The sequence below is a fragment of the Xenopus tropicalis genome, chromosome 5, assembly GCF_000004195.4.
Source record: "Xenopus tropicalis strain Nigerian chromosome 5, UCB_Xtro_10.0, whole genome shotgun sequence".
NCBI lineage: Eukaryota > Metazoa > Chordata > Amphibia > Anura > Pipidae > Xenopus > Xenopus tropicalis.
Window position 1 is genome coordinate 12859855 of NC_030681.2, and position 20501 is coordinate 12880355.

Genomic DNA, 20501 nt, shown 5'->3' on the forward strand with positions numbered 1-20501 from the left:
TGTCTGTGGCACCTTACAGCCCCCCTGGCATTCCCAGTACCCAGAGGCACAAACAGCCCCCCCCCCAGCCCAATAAATAGTGACTGTCTGTGGCACCTTACAGCCCCCCTGGCATTCCCAGTACCCAGAGGCACAAACAGCCCCCCAGCCCAATAAATAGTGACTGTCTGTGGCACCTTACAGCCCCCCTGGCATTCCCAGTACCCAGAGGAGCAAACAGCCCCCCCAGCCCAATAAATAGTGACTGTCTGTGGCACCTTACAGCCCCCCTGGCATTCCCAGTACCCAGAGGCACAAACAGCCCCCCCAGCCCAATAAATAGTGACTGTCTGTGGCACCTTACAGCCCCCCTGGCATTCCCAGTACCCAGAGGCACAAACAGCCCCCCCCAGCCCAATAAATAGTGACTGTCTGTGGCACCTTACAGCCCCCCTGGCATTCCCAGTACCCAGAGGCACAAACAGCCCCCCCCCCAGCCCAATAAATAGTGACTGTCTGTGGCACCTTACAGCCCCCCTGGCATTCCCAGTACCCAGAGGCACAAACAGCCCCCCCAGCCCAATAAATAGTGACTGTCTGTGGCACCTTACAGCCCCCCTGGCATTCCCAGTACCCAGAGGCACAAACAGCCCCCCCCCCCCAGCCCAATAAATAGTGACTGTCTGTGGCACCTTACAGCCCCCCTGGCATTCCCAGTACCCAGAGGCACAAACAGCCCCCCAGCCCAATAAATAGTGACTGTCTGTGGCACCTTACAGCCCCCCTGGCATTCCCAGTACCCAGAGGCACAAACAGCCCCCCCAGCCCAATAAATAGTGACTGTCTGTGGCACCTTACAGCCCCCCTGGCATTCCCAGTACCCAGAGGCACAAACAGCCCCCCCAGCCCAATAAATAGTGACTGTCTGTGGCACCTTACAGCCCCCCTGGCATTCCCAGTACCCAGAGGCACAAACAGCCCCCCCAGCCCAATAAATAGTGACTGTCTGTGGCACCTTACAGCCCCCCTGGCATTCCCAGTACCCACAGATTGCCAGTCCGGGCCTGACTGGATCAGCCTATCCCCATATATAAAAACATGGTAGCCCTCACTAATGTCTGTGGGAGGAGGGCAGTGTGTTCGAATGGAATCTCTTTCCTTCCAATACATAAACAGTATAAAGACAAACATCCCTTTATGTTATTGCAAATGACTGAGTAATAGACTTTACTAAACATGATTTCTGTCTATCTATAGCCAATCAGTCTGGGGAAATGTTGTCTTCGCTATTCCTTTTATTTAAACTGAATTGTCAAACCTTCCACAAGTGTAAAAAGGAGCCTATAGTGATGATCCTAATCAATGTGCCTGCCACTTATCTCTCCCTTGCAGAATTCTGTAGCCCAAGGGTTAAGGGCAGGCAATTAAATGGTCTGTGTCACACTTTGTATTGTCTTATTGTGCATTTGGAGTGGGGGTTAAGGATAAATACACACACACACACATACACACACACTATTTGAGTGAGATTTTAAACTAAAAGATTATACAACCATCTCTATATATTTATACAAAACCAGTTCTGAATAATGCCAAAGCCTGAGCTATATAGGTGGGGGAAATCTAAGTATCACTCATGTATTCTAATGGGCCTTTTAATATAAATTATAGGGATATACTGTATAAGAAATCACCTTTAAATTCAATAACACTATATTGGCATGTCAGTATCACTTATGTATTATAAGGGATAATGTACCCCCTACTGTAAATGATAAGGATATTAGCAGTCACTGAGGGGTTCTGTGCCCATATAAAGGCACAAGGCTGCAGGCTGAGTTATACAGGGAACTCTGAGTATCACTCATGTATTATAAGGGATAATGTACCCCCTACTGTAAATGATAAGGATATTAGCAGTCACTGAGGGGTTCTGTGCCCATACAAAGGCACAAGGCTGCAGGCTGAGTTATACAGGGAACTCTGAGTATCACTCATGTATTATAAGGGATAATGTACCCCCTACTGTAAATGATAAGGATAAGCCTCTGGGAAGGGACTGGGGCTGTGGGATAGCAGGTATAGTAGGGAGAGATGGTGCCTATAGTAGCAGTGGGATAATAGCCTCTGGGAAGGGACTGGGGCTGTGGGATAGCAGGTATAGTAGGGAGAGATGGTGCCTATAGTAGCAGTGGGGGGATAATAGCCTCTGGGAAGGGACTGGGGCTGTGGGATAGCAGGTATAGTAGGGAGAGATGGTGCCTATAGTAGCAGTGGGGGGATAATAGCCTCTGGGAAGGGACTGGGGCTGTGGGATAGCAGGTATAGTAGGGAGAGATGGTGCCTATAGTAGCAGTGGGGGGGATAATAGCCTCTGGGAAGGGACTGGGGCTGTGGGATAGCAGGTATAGTAGGGAGAGATGGTGCCTATAGTAGCAGTGGGGGGATAATAGCCTCTGGGAAGGGACTGGGGCTGTGGGATAGCAGGTATAGTAGGGAGAGATGGTGCCTATAGTAGCAGTGGGGGATAATAGCCTCTGGGAAGGGACTGGGGCTGTGGGATAGCAGGTATAGTAGGGAGAGATGGTGCCTATAGTAGCAGTGGGGGGATAATAGCCTCTGGGAAGGGACTGGGGCTGTGGGATAGCAGGTATAGTAGGGAGAGATGGTGCCTATAGTAGCAGAGTAGATTATAGCCTCTGGGAAGGGACTGGGGCTGTGGGATAGCAGGTATAGTAGGGAGAGATGGTGCCTATAGTAGCAGTGGGGGGATAATAGCCTCTGGGAAGGGACTGGGGCTGTGGGATAGCAGGTATAGTAGGGAGAGATGGTGCCTATAGTAGCAGAGTAGATTATAGCCTCTGGGAAGGGACTGGGGCTGTGGGATAGCAGGTATAGTAGGGAGAGATGGTGCCTATAGTAGCAGAGTAGATTATAGCCTCTTGGAATCCCAACCCCCCTTCATTTAGAGCACTTGGGAGTTGTGACAGGCTTACTTTATACATACTGGTGTTAGTCTTGTCCTAGTCTCTCCATGCCTAAGAGTATCTCAAAGTTCCCTGACATATTTTGTTAAAATCATTAAAAGAAAATCAGACCAACACAGTATTGCTTCCCACTATACTATAATCCATTGCTTTTGTACCCTGACCGAGTAGAAACTTGTTGAACAAGTCACATCATCTTTTTTGATGTCACAAAATGTAAATGGTAGATACGACCATCAAACTAAATGCTAAGAATCCCTTTTCATCACTTAAATACTGTATTTAAAAAGCGGCGTCGTTTGTACCAATTTCAACGCTAACTAAATGCACTTTGATGAGACAGCGTTTAATAAAATGCTCATTAATTTCATCATTAGAATGGGTATGCCAAGAAGTTAGGCAGTTTCTTATGTCACGCCCAATTAGCATCCCGCGCTAGTAATCCCATTAGTATTGTTCAATTCACTAATGGGGAAACTAATGGGCATGCTACCAGGGCACATTAATTGGGCATGACACCAGTTCTGGTTTTAATTATTAAACTACAATCATGAAATGCATGTTTGTGAAATATGAAACTGTTGAAATAGAAGTAAATACAAGGAAAATCGATGGGAACGGAAGCCGTATCAGCCATATTGCATTTGATAATCATTTCAAAGTTGCTTTAGAGTTTCCAGGATTTGTGAAAATGCGATGAGATCATCTGCCATGATTATTTTCTATGGGGAAAAACATGGGGAAATAGTAAAGTGCAATTTATACTATAGGCTTCAGAATATAGGCTTATACAGGTATAGGACCCGTTATCCAGAATGCTTGGGACCAAAGGTATTCCGAATAAGGGGTCTTTCCGTAATTTGTATCTCCATACCTTAAGTCTACTAAAAAAATCAATAAAACATTAATTAAACCCAATAGGATTGTTTTGCATCCAATAAGGATTATTTATATCTTAGTTGGGATCAAGTACAGGTACTGTTTTATTATTACAGAGAAAAGGGAATCATTTAACCATGAAATAAACCCAATAGGGCTGTTCTGCCCCCAATAAGGGGTAATTATATCTTAGTTGGGATCAAGTACAGGTACTGTTTTATTATTACAGAGAAAAGGGAATCATTTAACCATTAAATAAACCCAATAGGGCTGTTCTGCCCCCAATAAGGGGTAATTATATCTTAGTTGGGATCAAGTACAGGTACTGTTTTATTATTACAGAGAAAAGGGAATCATTTAACCATTAAATAAACCCAATAGGGCTGTTCTGCCCCCAATAAGGGGTAATTATATCTTAGTTGGGATCAAGTACAGGTACTGTTTTATTATTACAGAGAAAAGGGAATCATTTAACCATGAAATAAACCCAATAGGGCTGTTCTGCCCCCAATAAGGGGTAATTATATCTTAGTTGGGATCAAGTACAGGTACTGTTTTATTATTACAGAGAAAAGGGAATCATTTAACCATTAAATAAACCCAATAGGGCTGTTCTGCCCCCAATAAGGGGTAATTATATCTTAGTTGGGATCAAGTACAGGTACTGTTTTATTATTACAGAGAAAAGGGAATCATTTAACCATGAAATAAACCCAATAGGGCTGTTCTGCCCCCAATAAGGGGTAATTATATCTTAGTTGGGATCAATTACAGGTACTGTTTTATTATTACAGAGAAAAGGGAATCATTTAACCATTAAATAAACCCAATAGGGCTGTTCTGCCCCCAATAAGGGGTAATTATATCTTAGTTGGGATCAATTACAAGTTACTGTTTTATTATTACAGAGAAAAAGGAAATCAGTTTTAAAATTCTAAATTATTTGATTAAAATGGGGTCTATGGGAGACGGCTTTCCGTAGATCGGAGCTTTCTGGATAACGGGTTTCCGGATAAGGGATCACATACCTGTACTATAGACTTTTGTGCTGTCCTACCTAAATGTAGTCTTCCAGCCAAGGCAATAGATGGCTCTTATTGGTTCATAATTAGGGATGTAGCGAACCTCCAAAAAAAAGTTTGCGAACGCGTTCGCGAACTTACGCCAAAAAGTGTGAATATTCGCGAACTTTGCGAACCCCATAGACTTCAATGGGAAGGCGAACTTTAAAACCTAGAAAGGAGGGGGATCAAGGGCAAAAATTTCTCTGAAAAATACTTTGTTGACACAGCGCTGCGTAAAACCGCAAAGGCAGCTGCCAGACCTAGCGGAAATACGCGGCGTTTTTTGCTATTTCGCACTATTAGCACCATGGAAACGGGATTTGCTGAAAAACGCCATGTGTGGCTTTTGCGGCGTTTTTAGGCTGAGAAAAAACGCAGCTTTTTTTACGCTTGCGTCAAAAAAGTTGCGTGGTAGCCGCATTTTGTACATTTTTTCCCGTTTCGCAAATTTTTCCACAGTTTTTCCAGTGAAATGGGACAGATTCTCTAGGTTTTTGACCCATATTCTCAAGATTTTTTTTTTTAAATCAACCTTTGTTTATATATCAACCAATAGCCAGAAAACTTATTGAATTATGGGAAGGCCGTCTCCCATAGAGATTTTTAAGCAAAAAATTTAAAATTACTGTAATTATTACCTTTTCCTCTGTATTAATAAAACAGTAGATTTTAACTGTAACTAAGGCTGTAACTAAGCTCCATAAATCCACATTGGTAGCAAAAACAATCCTATTGGGTTTATTTAATCTTATCATTTTCTTTAGTAGACTTAAGCTATAGAGATTAACCAAATTAACCAGAAGAACCCATCTGGAAAACCCTAGGTCCCTTAGACTGATGCCAGACGTGGCGTTTTTACGCTGCGTATTTTCTCCGCCTAAAAACGCTGCACAAGCCACACAGCCCCTGACTATGGCGTTTTTCAGCCTAGTACTGGTGACGTAGCAAATCCCGTTTCCATGGTGCTAATAGTGCGAAATAGTAAAAAATGCAGCGTATTTCCGCTAGGTCTGGCAGCTGCCTTTGTGTATACATAGGAATAGGTTGTTGTGCAAATAACGGCGTATTTTGGCAAACGCATGAAAAGTCCGTGGCAACACGTTTTCTAGCGTATTTACGCATAGGGGCACATTTACTAATCCTCGAATCCGAATCCCGAATGGGAAAAAAACGGATTGGAAACGAAAATTATGCGACTTTTTCGTATTGTGCACGATTTTTTCGTCGCCGTCACGACTTTATCATATTTTGCAAGGTTTTTTTCGTCGCCACCGTGATTTTTCGTATTGAGCAATTGTAAATGGCGGAAACAATCATCCGAATTTTTCGCGACGGCGCCGAAAAAGTTGCTGAAAATATACGATAAAGTCATAACCACGATGAAAAAGTCACGCAAAATATGAAAAAAATCGCGTCGGCGACAAAAAAATGCAAAAATACCGATCATTACGAAAAAAACGCTTTCGGACGTTCGTGGATTAGTAAATGTGCCCCATAGTGTGTTTTCCATCAAGACTGTTTAAGTTATTTGTATGGATGATGATATTGTGCGTTTTTCAGCCGCCGAGAGAATTAGAAAATACGCAGCGTAAAAACGCCACGTCTGGCATTAGCCTAACACACTGAATTGTGATGAGCAAATTTTTTCAGCAGGCATAGATTCAAGCAAAATCTCTCATTTCGCCATTGGCGAATTGTTTGGGAAATTTCTGCGAAATGTCGTTGCAAAAATTTGTGGGTGTGTAAAAAAAAATGTGCAGTCGAATCAAAAAAAGTCACGATCACATCAAAATAGGCGGATTTTTTCTATGGTTTTGCACATTTTTTGGTGAAGCAAAACGGGACAGATTCGCTCATCGCTAATTCTGAATAATAGACCTCATACTTGTATTATGTTTTTACTATTCTATTGGTATTTTTTTTTCACTTTACCTTTAAGCCTTGACAAACTAACCAAAAATATAATGACTATGTACGCTCTATCTTTTAATAGGGCTCAGCAGTGGCTGTAAGTCCCACAAACGATGGAGGAAGAGTCTATAATGATAACAACTGGCATGAAATAATTGCTGTAAGAAATCAAGCCAATGGCACCATCACTGTGGATGGCCTATACACAGGTACCGATGTCTTCTTTGGTTCAAAAAGTTGAAACTAACATCGTACAAATCTTTCTGTTTAAAAATATGTATTTATAATATTATTTGATAAAATAATTCAGAGTCTGAAGTTTTTTAGCATTGTGGATCTTCTCTACATGCAGGATCTTCTTCTGCCACAAGCGGAAGCACCATCATTGGGGAGATGACTGGAATCTTTGTTGGCGGGTTTCCAAATGATTTTTTAATTGAAAGAAATGATAAAGGTAAAAAAATATAATATAAAATATTTGTCCCACAGAAACCTTCACAGCTGCAAGTAATATTAGTTCTATTAGTACAGATCTACAGCAAACTGCTAACTTGACCTAATCTGCCATTTCCCACCCCAGATGAGAAAGGGCAAGATTGCTTCTCAGGCCTCACTTTACATCAGGGATCCCCAACCTTTTATACCTGTGAGCCACATTCAAATGGAAAAAGTGTTGGGGAGTAGGGATGTAGCGAACCTCAAAAAAAAGCGAACTTACGCCAAAAAGTGTGAAAATTTGCGAACTTTGCGAACCCCATAGACATCAATGAGAAGGCGAACTTTAAAACCTAGAAAAGCCATTTCTGGGCAGAAAACTGATTTTAAAGTTGTTTAAAGGGTGCCACGACCTGGACAGTGGCATGCAGGAGGGGGATCAAGGGCAAAAATTTCTCTAAAAAATACGTTGTTGACACAGCGTTGCGTAAAAACGCAAGCTATTCCTATGTATACGCAAAGGCAGCTGGCAGACCTAGCAGAAATACGCTGCGTTTTTTGCTATTTCGTACTATTAGCACCATGGAAACGGGATTTGCTGAAAAACGCCATGTGTGGCTTGTGCGGCATTTTTAGGCCGAGAAAAAACGCAGCGGAAAAACGCCACACGAACCCAAATTGCGAACATGCGCGAAACCACGCGAACCCAAATTGCGAACATGCACGAAAAGTTCGCAAACTTGCGAACACCCGATGTTCGCGCGAATTAGTTCACCGGCGAACAGTTCGCTACATCTCTATTGGGGAGCAACACAAGCATGAAAAATGTTCCTGGGGGTGCACATAATTGGCTATTTGGTAGCCCCTATGTGGGCTGTGAGCCTGTAGAAGGCTCAGTTTGGCTTTACACTGTGTTTTATGCAATCAAACCTTACCTCCAAGCCAGAAAATTCAAAAATAAGCCCCTGCTTTGAGGCCCCTGGGAGCAACATCCAAGGGGTTGGGGAGCAACATGTTTCTTACGAACCATTGGTTGGGGATCACTGCTTTACATCATGGCAGAAATGGTGATAAAGTTAAGCGAAAAAGAAAATTTGAAAAAAGCTTCAGGTTAAGGATTTGCGTTAGTTGGGGTTAAACCCAAGTCAGATAATCCTTCTGAAAACTAAAGGTCAAACTTGTGATCAGGCTATTTTGTAATTTAGGTTTTATTGAGTTTTTGAATTCCTGTTTTTCAATCTTTCTGTATCTATTTTTCTATAGGCACTACACAAATCAATAGGAAACATTTTGTCGGTTGCCTTGGGGCAGTTTACATACAGCGCAGTGGCAATCCTCTGGATATCTGGGAGGCTTTAGACTGGGATGAAGCTGAAGAAAAAAATAATGTTTATGACAAATGGGAGGGCTGCCCTGAGACATCTGAAGAAGGAGCACATTTTCTTGGATTTGGTATTTTTTGTTTCATTAATTTATAACAGTAGTGGTTCAGTATTTATTAATATGTTGATAAAAATGTATGGTATCTACCTATATTCAGTTTATATACCTGTATATACAGTATATTGTAGAGCCCCAATTTTACATCCCTGGATTTTATGTTTTCATGGAATTGACTCTGTTTTTAATGGTGCCATACAGGCAAGTGGCATTTTTTCTTTCCCGGATTTTATGTTTACCCAGAATTTACGCCCGTCCCCAGGAAAATGTAAAATGGGGGTTCTGTTGTAGGTAGATACCAGATTAGAACAAATATTCCTTTTGTTTTTTAATAAAGAAAATGCTTTGTTTATCAATTATTTATTCATTTTATAATGAAAAAAAGGTTTGGTTATTGTAACATAAAATATTTTGGTCTAAAAATTGAGTTTTTCACCTAAAATTTGTGTCTAAAAATTTTTCAAAACATTACTTTTTTGATGCGCGTGATGCAACTGCAACATTTTTTGAAGCATGCAACATGGTTTCATGAAAAAATTTGCTAATGCGGAATTTCACTACGAATCCATGTCTGCCGAAAAAGTTTGCTCATCACTAATTAGAGGTAGTGATGGGCAAAATTATTTAGCAGGCATTTATTCGCACGAATTTACACATTTCGCCATGATGCGCGTAAAATAAATTGACGCATGTGTCAATTTTTGACATGCGCAGCATAAAATTGTCCCACAGCGGGCGACAAAATAATAGCTGCAGGTGACAAAAGAATATACATGCAACAAAATAATAGCCGCGGGTGACAAAAGAATAGCCGTGCGACAAAATAATAGCCGTGGGTGACAAAAGAATAGCCGTGCGACAAAATAATAGCTGCAGGTGACAAAAGAATAGCCATGCAACAAAAGAATAGCCGCGCGACTAAATAATAGCCGCGGGTGACAAAAGAATAGCCGTGCAACAAAATAATAGTCGCGGACGACAATTTTTTTAGCCGCATGACATTTTCGCCGTTTCGCGAATTTTTCGCCGTTTCGTGGATCTTTTGAAAGATTCGCAAATTTTTCGGCAAAGCGAAACGGAACAGATTTGCTCATCAGTACTAGCATATTTACAAAATAACCTGAATCTGAAAAATGTGGTCATGTTAATTTGCAGTAAATAAGCCGCAGTTGCAATACAGTTGCATTGATTTTCAAAAAGTCTTGATTTAAAAAAAAACAAAAAAACTTGAATAGTAAAATAACTTAAAATTTAAAAATAATCCGCCCCTGTACTTATTCATAAGCTACTGAATTTTTTCATTGCTAAATCTCGAAAATGTAAGATCAGATGATCAAAATTGAAAATAGTCAAAACCTTTAATTTTTGTAGCCCCAAAGGGAAGCAGAATTCTGGTGCTGTCATTATTATTATTATTATTATTATTATTAACATTTATTTATAAAGCGCCAACATATCCCGCAGCGCTGTACAATAAGTGGGTTTCATACATTGGACATACAGAGTAACATATAAAGCAGTGCTGTCCAACTTCTGTTGTACCGAGGGCCGGAATTTTTCCGACCTACGTGGTGGAGGGCCGATAATGGAAGCCAGTTTTGACCACTCCCCTTTTTGAGACCGCACCCACTTGAAAACACACCCATGTTATCACATGACCATACCCACATTAATGGTTGTTGTACAGCAAAAACCTGCCATACTCTGCCTGCCCTACCCTGCCTGTGTGTGCCATACTCTGCCTTCCCTACCCTGCCTGTGTGTGCCATACTCTGCCTGCCCTACCCTGTCTGTGTGTGCCATACTTTCACTGTGTGTGCCATTCTTGGCTGGTTTGTGCCATACTTGGCCTGTGTGTGCCATACTCTGCCTGCCCTACCCTGCCTGTGTGTGCCATACTCTGCCTTCCCCACCCTGCCTGCGTGTGCCATACTTTCACTGTGTTTGCCATTCTTGGCTAGTTTGTGCCATACTTGGCCTGTGTGTGCCATACTCTGCCTTCCCTACCCTGCCTGTCTGTACACACTACAAAAAGAACATATACTGAGGTGGTACTTCAATTAAAAAGTTTTTTAATATATAGTTATTGTGCAGACTGTAGGAGCAGTGCCAGCATTGTGTCACTGTAGGCTGCCTGTGTGTGCCATACACACAGGCATCATAGGGCAAGCAGAGTATGGCACACACAGGCAGCCTACAGTGACACAATGCTGGCACTGCTCCTACAGTCTGCACAATAACTATATATTAAAAAACTTTTTAATTGAAGTACCACCTCAGTATATGTTCTTTTTGTAGTGTGTAGGGATTATATGTGGGTTTCTACTCCTCCTGAGGTGTGAACAGGGGAACAATGTGGGTGATTACAGCCTGGGCCTGAGGTGTGAACACTGCAGGGGGTGAACAATGTAGAGATTAAAAGGTGTGAACAACACAGGGGATTACATATTTAAACAATACAGGGGGATTACAGCCTGAATCTGAGGTGAGAACCATGCAGGGGGGGCAGTTAATCACAGTACTGATACCATTTAAAGCTTACACAACAGTAAGCCATCAAAGCAGCCAGACAGGTGGGGGGCCACACAGAGGGGGGTCGCGGGCCGCATGCGGCCCGCGGGCCGCCAGTTGGACAGCACTGATATAAAGCAATCAGTAACCGATACAAGAGGTGAAGAGAGCCCTGCCCAAAAGAGCTTACACTCTACAAGGAGAAAGGGTTGAGACACAAGGGGGCACATTTACTTACCCACAAAAGTTCCGACAGCGTCCGAATGCGTTTTTTTCGTAATGATCGGTATTTTGCGATTTTTTGCAAAATTTTCGCAACTTTTTCGTAGCCATTCTGAATATTTCGCAAAATGTCGCGACTTTTTCGTAGCGTTATGATTTGCGCGAATTGTCGCAACTTTTTCGCATCTTTCGCGCCGAGTACGAAAGTTTTGGATTCATTTAAGCTTCAGTATGGTGACTTTTCTTGGGCCAGGTTGGAGCTGCAGAGTGCCATTGAGCCCTATGGGAGACTTTCCTTGGGCCGGGTTGGAGCTGCAGAGTGCCATTGAGCCCTATGGGAGACTTTCCTTGGGCCGGGTTGGAGCTGCAGAGTGCCATTGAGCCCTATGGGAGACTTTCCTTGGGCCGGGTTGGAGCTTCAGAGTGCCATTGAGCCCTATGGGAGACTTTCCTTGGGCCGGGTTGGAGCTGCAGAGTGCCATTGAGCCCTATGGGAGGCTTTCCTTGGGCCGGGTTGGAGCTGCAGAGTGCCATTGAGCCCTATGGGAGGCTTTCCTTGGGCCAGGTTGGAGCAGCAGAGTGCCATTGAGCCCTATGGGAGGCTTTCCTTGGGCCAGGTTGGAGCTGCAGAGTGCCATTGAGCCCTATGGGAGGCTTTCCTTGGGCCAGGTTGGAGCTGCAGAGTGCCATTGAGCCCTATGGGAGACTTTCCTTGGGCCGGGTTGGAGCTGCAGAGTGCCATTGAGCCCTATGGGAGGCTTTCCTTGGGCCGGGATGGAGCTGCATAGTGCCATTGAGCCCTATGGGAGACTTTCCTTGGGCTGGGTTGGAGCTGCAGAGTGCCATTGAGCCCTATGGGAGACTTTCCTTGGGCCGGGTTGGAGCTGCAGAGTGCCATTGAGCCCTATGGGAGACTTTCCTTGGGCCGGGTTGGAGCTGCAGAGTGCCATTGAGTCCTATGGGAGACTTTCCTTGGGCCGGGTTGGAGCTGCAGAGTGCCATTGAGCCCTATGGGAGACTTTCCTTGGGCCGGGTTGGAGCTGCAGAGTGCCATTGAGCCCTATGGGAGACTTTCCTTGGGCCGGGTTGGAGCTGCAGAGTGCCATTGAGCCCTATGGGAGACTTTCCTTGGGCCGGGTTGGAGCTGCAGAGTGCCATTGAGCCCTATGGGAGACTTTCCTTGGGCCGGGTTGGAGCTGCAGAGTGCCATTGAGCCCTATGGGAGACTTTCCTTGGGCCGGGTTAGAGCTGCAGAGTGCCATTGAGCCCTATGGGAGACTTTCCTTGGGCCGGGTTGGAGCTGCAGAGTGCCATTGAGCCCTATGGGAGACTTTCCTTGGGCCGGGTTAGAGCTGCAGAGTGCCATTAAGCCCTATGGGAGACTTTCCTTGGGCCGGGTTGGAGCTGCAGAGTGCCATTGAGCCCTATGGGAGACTTTCCTTGGGCCGGGTTGGAGCTGCAGAGTGCCATTTGAGCCCTATGGGAGACTTTCCTTGGGCCGGGTTGGAGCTGCAGAGTGCCATTGAGCCCTATGGGAGGCTTTCCTTGGGCCAGGTTGGAGCAGCAGAGTGCCATTGAGCCCTATGGGAGACTTTCCTTGGGCCGGGTTGGAGCTGCAGAGTGCCATTGAGCCCTATGGGAGGCTTTCCTTGGGCCAGGTTGGAGCTGCAGAGTGCCATTGAGCCCTATGGGAGACTTTCCTTGGGCCGGGTTGGAGCTGCAGAGTGCCATTGAGCCCTATGGGAGACTTTCCTTGGGCCGGGTTGGAGCTGCAGAGTGCCATTGAGCCCTATGGGAGACTTTCCTTGGGCCGGGTTGGAGCTACAGAGTGCCATTGAGCCCTATGGGAGACTTTCCTTGGGCCGGTTGGAGCTGCAGAGTGCCATTGAGCCCTATGGGAGACTTTCCTTGGGCTGGGTTGGAGCTGCAGAGTGCCATTGAGCCCTATGGGAGACTTTCCTTGGGCCGGGTTGGAGCTGCAGAGTGCCATTGAGCCCTATGGGAGACTTTCCTTGGGCCGGGTTGGAGCTGCAGAGTGCCATTGAGCCCTATGGGAGACTTTCCTTGGGCCGGGTTGGAGCTGCAGAGTGCCATTGAGCCCTATGGGAGACTTTCCTTGGGCCGGGTTGGAGCTGCAGAGTGCCATTGAGCCCTATGGGAGACTTTCCTTGGGCCGGGTTGGAGCTGCAGAGTGCCATTGAGCCCTATGGGAGACTTTCCTTGGGCCGGGTTGGAGCTGCAGAGTGCCATTGAGCCCTATGGGAGACTTTCCTTGGGCCGGGTTGGAGCTGCAGAGTGCCATTGAGCCCTATGGGAGGCGTCAATACGAAAAAATCGTGACTTTTCGCGCAAGTCATAACGCTTACGAAAAAGTTGCGACTTTTCGCGCAAGTCGTAATGGTTACGAAAAAGTCGCGACAGTTTCCGAAAAATCGTAACGGCGACGAAAAAAATCGCAAAAAATACGAAAAAATCGCAAAATGTTCGTTTTCCAATCGGAATTTTTCCAATTCTGATTCGTGGGTTAGTAAATGTGGCCAAAGGTGTGGGAATGCATTCATAATGTTATTATAAAATATAAATAGGTTGTTAGGGGAATGTTGAGATCTTTGGAAGCTTTGTAAATTTATGTTTGTTTTTTCTATCTATTTCCAGGTTTCCTTGAGCTTTATCCTTTTGTATTTCCTCGGGGTCCCAATTTTGAAATATCCTTCATGTTTAAAACAGACCAATTGAAAGGGCTCCTTCTGTTTATATACAACAACGACGGTCCGGATTATTTTATGGTACGTATGATAAATAGTGATGAGCTCATCTGTCCCGTTTGTGAATCTTTCAAAAGATTTGTGAAACGGCGAAAATGTTGTGCGTCAAAACGTGTGCCATTTTTTTGACGCGGGCAACAATGTTTTCACGTGGGCAACAATTTTTTGACACGGCGACTATTTTTGTGGCACAGTGAATTTTTACGGTTCAAATTTTGACGTCCGTTTCGCGAAACAATGCGCCAATGGCGAAACACGGAAATCACTCTTCCTGTTTACAAAGCACTGGTACAGTACCATCTAAAATATGCAATGCAGTTTGGGTTTCTAATGCTTAAAGGGATATTACTGAATTAGAGAGAGTCCAATGGGCAACCATGTTAATACATGGTGTGGAAAGCCTCCGTTTTAGAAGAGGTTCAAAATATCAATCATTTTGATATTTGATGTACAACCTAATTCCATGTGTCATAATAAAAAATGATACTGTGCATTACCACATATAAAAAAATGCATGAAAAATATTAAAATACATATATTTATAGGAAGGAAACACTAAAAACAGTAAAAAGTTTCGCCAGGCATGGATTCGCGGTGAATTTCTGCGTTTCGCCATTGGCGGATTGTTTCGTGAAATGGATGAAAAATTTTGCCGCGGAAAATTTCTCCGCACGTCCAAAAATTGACGCCAGCATCAAAAAAGAATAGTCGCGGGCGACAAAATAATAGCTGCGGGTGACAGAACAATAGCCGCGCGACAAAATAATAGCCGCGGCCAACAAAATAATAGCCGTGAGACAAAACAATAGCCGTGGGCGATGGAACAATAGCCACGCGACAAAATAATAGCCGCGGGCGACGAAACAATAGCCGTGCGACAAAATAATAGCCGCAGGCGACGAAATAATAGCCGCACGACAAAATAATAGCCGCAGGCGACGAAACAATAGCCGCGGGCGACGAAACAATAGACGCGCGACAAAATAATAGCCGCGGGCGACAATTTTTTTTTGTCGCACGACATTTTCGGCGTTTCGCAAATCTTTTGCCGTTTCTGGGATCTTTTGAAAGATTCACTAATTTTTCGGCAAAGCGAAACGGAACAGATTCGCTCATCACTATACACCACTAATAAGACCTCTGGGAAAGAAAATTACCTGCATTACTGCATAAGAATAAATGGTTCTGGAATGGGTAATTTGGGTTGCATTTTGAACTTTGCTATATGCATTTATTTTGATATTGATGTGTTATAATAAAAAATATGCTCCGCATTTTACCACATTTAATAAATAATCACTTAACAGTTCAAGATTGCATATATTTTTTCAATTGTATTTTTCTTGTCCACCAAGGTTCAGCTACACAATGGAATCCTGAGCGCCATGATTAGGACACAATCCAGCCTTCTGCAGTTAAATCTCTGGGCAGGTCTATCTTACTGCGATGGGAGATGGAACAAAGTGCATATCAAGAAAGAGCACACCTTATTCCTACTACAACTAAATAACTTAGTAGACAAAGTAGAGGAACTTGACAACTTGCGGATGGAAATACGAGTCAATTCGGCAGTTTATATTGGCGGTGTGCCGGAGCATGTCCAAGACTCCTTTCCCGATCTCGATTTGCAACAAGGTGAGTATATGGGTTGAGTTGGATTTTGGAAATATTTTATTTACTAATGTGATACGTTTGTACCTAAATGTTTGTTAGTTTTTTTATTTAAACTAATTGTCTGCTTTCCAAACTGTATACACCCTCTTGGCACATAATTTGGTTATTTGTCCGATAAAGGGGTGCTTTACCGTTACGTTAAGTTTCATTATGTTATACAATGCCCTTTTCCTAGCAAATTTGCAAATTTTTTTTTATTATTATTAGTGATGGGCGAAATGTTTAACCAGGCATGGATTCGCGGCAAATTTCTGCATTTCACCATTGGCGGATTGTTTTGTGTGCGTCCAAAAATTGTCGCACAAATAATCGCGAGCGTCAAAAGAATTGGCGTGTGCCCAAAAATTGTTGCAAGAATAGTCGCGAGCATCAAAAGAATAGTCGCGGGCGTCAAGAGAATAGTTGCGGGCGAAATTTTTTTTTCACGGCACACATTTTTGCCGTTTCGCGAGCGTCAAAAGAATAGTCGCACGTCCAAAATTGTCACACAAATAGTCGCAAGCATCAAAGGAATAGTCGCACGTCCAAAATTGTCACACGAATAGTCGCGAGCATCAAAAGAATAGTCACGGGCGTCAAAAGAAAAGTTGCGGGCAAAATTTTTTTTTCGGCACACAACATTTTTGCCGTTTCGCGAATTTTTCGCCGTTACGGCAAAGCTCATCACTAATTATAATTATTTGGCATTCTCTTCTGACTGTTTCCAGCTTTCACATAGGGGTCACTGACCCAGGTAGCCAAAAAGTAATGCTCCGTGAGGCTACAATTTCAGTGCTGTTGTTACTTTTTACTACTTACTTTTCTTTCCAGGTCCCCTCCTATTCATATCCTTGTCTCTTGTTCAAACTGCTGCCTGGTTACTAGGTTAAATAAGACCCACAATCGGATAGCTGCTAATTCCTAATAACTGAAAAACGATAAAAAATAAAGACAATGGCAAATTGTGTTAGAATATTAATATCTACATCATACTTAGGGGTATATTTATCATGCTGTGTAAAACATGGAGAGAAACATTACCAGTGATGTTGCTCATAGCAGCCAATCAGATGCTTTGCTTTGGTTTGCAATAGATACACAAGAATAAACATAGATAGGTTTTCTCTCTGCTTACTAAGACACTGGCCATATGTTCAAAATATGTTAGAAAGACGATGTACAAAGATGGGCCTCTAGGGGTTATATCTGTTTTTACCTGTTTGTTATCGTAATCTTCCATTGGGATTATAAAGTCAGCCTTGAGTTTTCTACTAAAGAATCAAACAAATAAATAAGGTTGAGGAGACTGCCTCATACAGATAAAAGCAAACAAAAGGAATTCTGGGAATGAATTCCAAACTCTTGAAAAAAAAATCCCCTTTATATGGGTTTATCCTATAGGCTACAGGCTCCAGCTCACGCAAACCCAGTGGGTGATACCAAACCCAGTGGGTGATAGATACTTTCTAATACTGTAGGTAAGCAAGTAGACAAGCAAATGTAACAAGAGAGAAAAAAAGACTTCATTTTCTCTTTGATTTAAGAAAATTACAGGCAAAAACTGTGTGTCTATTGACACAGGGGAACCCTGGATCTACTACCACCCTTTATCGTGCTGGTACTGTAGTTGGGTTCCCCAGTATCCAAATCAATTGCCAGAGCGCACACTTGTGCACTAAAGAATTATGTCCAGAAGTAATATATATTAAAAAATGTGGCATACATACATATAGGCTTTAAAACCAGGAATGCAGTGGCCACACATGATGGGCAGGACCCAGGTCTTACCCACTAGCCCCCCAAAATTCATTGTTAAATATCACTGCGAATAACTCAAGAATAACCATTTGATCAATTTTACCCATTAGGTTTTGGGGGCTGTATGAAAGAGATGCAGCTTACAGAAGGCTTTGTTAACTTTGCAACTGCCACCCATGATGCTGTAAGAGTTAATCTGGATGGCTGCTTATTGACTGACAGCTCTGTTAGCTGCAGAGGGAATGACTCCATCATTGTATATGGAGGGGAAAGTCAAGAAGTCTATGACAATGAGCTCCAGCCATTTACAGGTATGGTATAATTATTGTATCCTGTACATTAATTCTTAAAAAATGATTTCCCCTTTCTCTGCAATAATAAAACAGTACCTTGTACTTGATCCCAACTAAGATATAATTACCCCTTATTGGGGGCAGAACAGTCCTATTGGGTTTATTTCATGGTTAAATGATTCCCTTTTCTCTGTAATAATAAAACAGTACCTGTACTTGATCCCAACTAAGATATAATTACCCCTTATTGGGGGCAGAACAGCCCTATTGGGTTTATTTCATGGTTAAATGATTCCCTTTTCTCTGTAATAATAAAACAGTACCTGTACTTGATCCCAACTAAGATATAATTACCCCTTATTGGGGGCAGAACAGCCCTATTGGGTTTATTTAATGGTTAAATGATTCCCTTTTCTCTGTAATAATAAAACAGTACCTGTACTTGATCCCAACTAAGATATAATTACCCCTTATTGGGGGCAGAACAGCCCTATTGGGTTTATTTAATGGTTAAACGATTCCCTTTTCTCTGTAATAATAAAACAGTACCTGTACTTGATCCCAACTAAGATATAATTACCCCTTATTGGGGGCAGAACAGCCCTATTGGGTTTATTTAATGGTTAAATGATTCCCTTTTCTCTGTAATAATAAAACAGTACCTGTACTTGATCCCAACTAAGATATAATCACTCCCTATTGGAGGAAAAACAATCTCACTATGTTTATTTTATGTTTAAATGATTGTTTTTATATTTAAGGTATGGAGATCCAAATTATGAAAATAAAATCTGTAAAACCCCAAGTCTCAATCATTCTGGATAACAGGTCCCATACCTGTATTTTGGCATATTGTCAGTTGTTAACACCACTGTGCTTACATTGATTCAAATTTCCTCTCTGTTTAAAGAATATTTATATAGAGTGATTGCTTCAAATGAAGCAGGATCGGAAGCAAGTAGTTGGAGTCGAGGGCGTACGAAAGCAGCTGGTAAGTACTGCAATAGTTCAAGAGGTACCCAGGGCACAAATAAGCACTCACCCCAAATCTCCCCCTAACTGGCCTTCAGGCTGGGCCCCCTTAGCCCATAACAAGGTTACTGATATATAGAAACATTGGGGTAACAGTCACCCTGCTATAGTTCCAGGGGTACCCAGGGCACAAATAAGCACTCACCCCAAATCTCCCCCTAACTGGCCTTCAGGCTGGGCCCCCTTAGCCCATAACAAGGTTACTGATATATAGAAACATTGGGGTAACAGTCACCCTGCTATAGTTCCAGGGGTACCCAGGGCACAAATAAGCACTCACCCCAAATCCCCCCCTAACTGGCCTTCAGGCTGGGCCCCCTTAGCCCATAACAAGGTTACAGATATATAGAAACATTGGGGTAACAGTCACCCTGCTATAGTTCCAGGGGTACCCAGGGCACAAATAAGCACTCACCCCAAATCCCCCCCTAACTGGCCTTCAGGCTGGGCCCCCTTAGCCCATAACAAGGTTACAGATATATAGAAACATTGGGGTAACAGTCACCCTGCTATAGTTCCAGGGGTACCCAGGGCACAAATAAGCACTCACCCCAAATCCCCCCCTAACTGGCCTTCAGGCTGGGCCCCCTTAGCCCATAACAAGGTTACAGATATATAGAAACATTGGGGTAACAGTCACCCCGCTATAGTTCCAGGGGTACCCAGGGCACAAATAAGCACTCACCCCAAATCCCCCCTAACTGGCCTTCAGGCTGGGCCCCCTTAGCCCATAACAAGGTTACAGATATATAGAAACATTGGGGTAACAGTCACCCCGCTATAGTTCCAGGGGTACCCAGGGCACAAATAAGCACTCACCCCAAATCCCCCCCTAACTGGCCTTCAGGCTGGGCCCCCTTAGCCCATAACAAGGTTACAGATACATAGAAACATTGGGGTAACAGTCACCCTGCTATAGTTCCAGGGGTACCCAGGGCACAAATAAGTACTCACCCCAAATCCCCCCCTAACTGGCCTTCAGGCTGGGCCCCCTTAGCCCATAACAAGGTTACAGATACATAGAAACATTGGGGTAACAGTCACCCTGCTATAGTTCCAGGGGTACCCAGGGCACAAATAAGCACTCACCCCAAATCCCCCCCTAACTGGCCTTCAGGCTGGGCCCCCTTAGCCCATAACAAGGTTACGGATATATAGAAACATTGGGGTAACAGTCACCCTGCTATAGTTCCAGGGGTACCCAGGGCACAAATAAGCACTCACCCCAAATCCCCCCCTAACTGGCCTTCAGGCTGGGCCCCCTTAGCCCATAACAAGGTTACGGATATATAGAAACATTGGGGTAACAGTCACCCTGCTATAGTTCCAGGGGTACCCAGGGCACAAATAAGCACTCACCCCAAATCCCCCCCTAACTGGCCTTCAGGCTGGGCCCCCTTAGCCCATAACAAGGTTACGGATATATAGAAACATTGGGGTAACAGTCACCCTGCTATAGTTCCAGGGGTACCCAGGGCACAAATAAGCACTCACCCCAAATCCCCCCCTAACTGGCCTTCAGGCTGGGCCCCCTTAGCCCATAACAAGGTTACTGATATATAGAAACATTGG

At 43.6% G+C, this 20501-nt stretch overlaps 1 protein-coding gene across 1 annotated transcript in view; it reads left to right on the forward strand.

The window, feature by feature from the left end:
• The window catches only part of ush2a (usherin), a 510724-nt gene that overhangs the window by 187430 nt on the left and 302793 nt on the right, over positions 1 to 20501 (forward strand). The window contains exons 22-28 of the mRNA XM_031902040.1: positions 6903 to 7029; positions 7173 to 7274; positions 8519 to 8707; positions 14084 to 14214; positions 15549 to 15828; positions 17715 to 17915; positions 18808 to 18888. Of these exons, the coding sequence (XP_031757900.1) occupies positions 6903 to 7029; positions 7173 to 7274; positions 8519 to 8707; positions 14084 to 14214; positions 15549 to 15828; positions 17715 to 17915; positions 18808 to 18888 (1111 nt within the window). The remainder of the gene's footprint in view (positions 1 to 6902; positions 7030 to 7172; positions 7275 to 8518; positions 8708 to 14083; positions 14215 to 15548; positions 15829 to 17714; positions 17916 to 18807; positions 18889 to 20501) is intronic.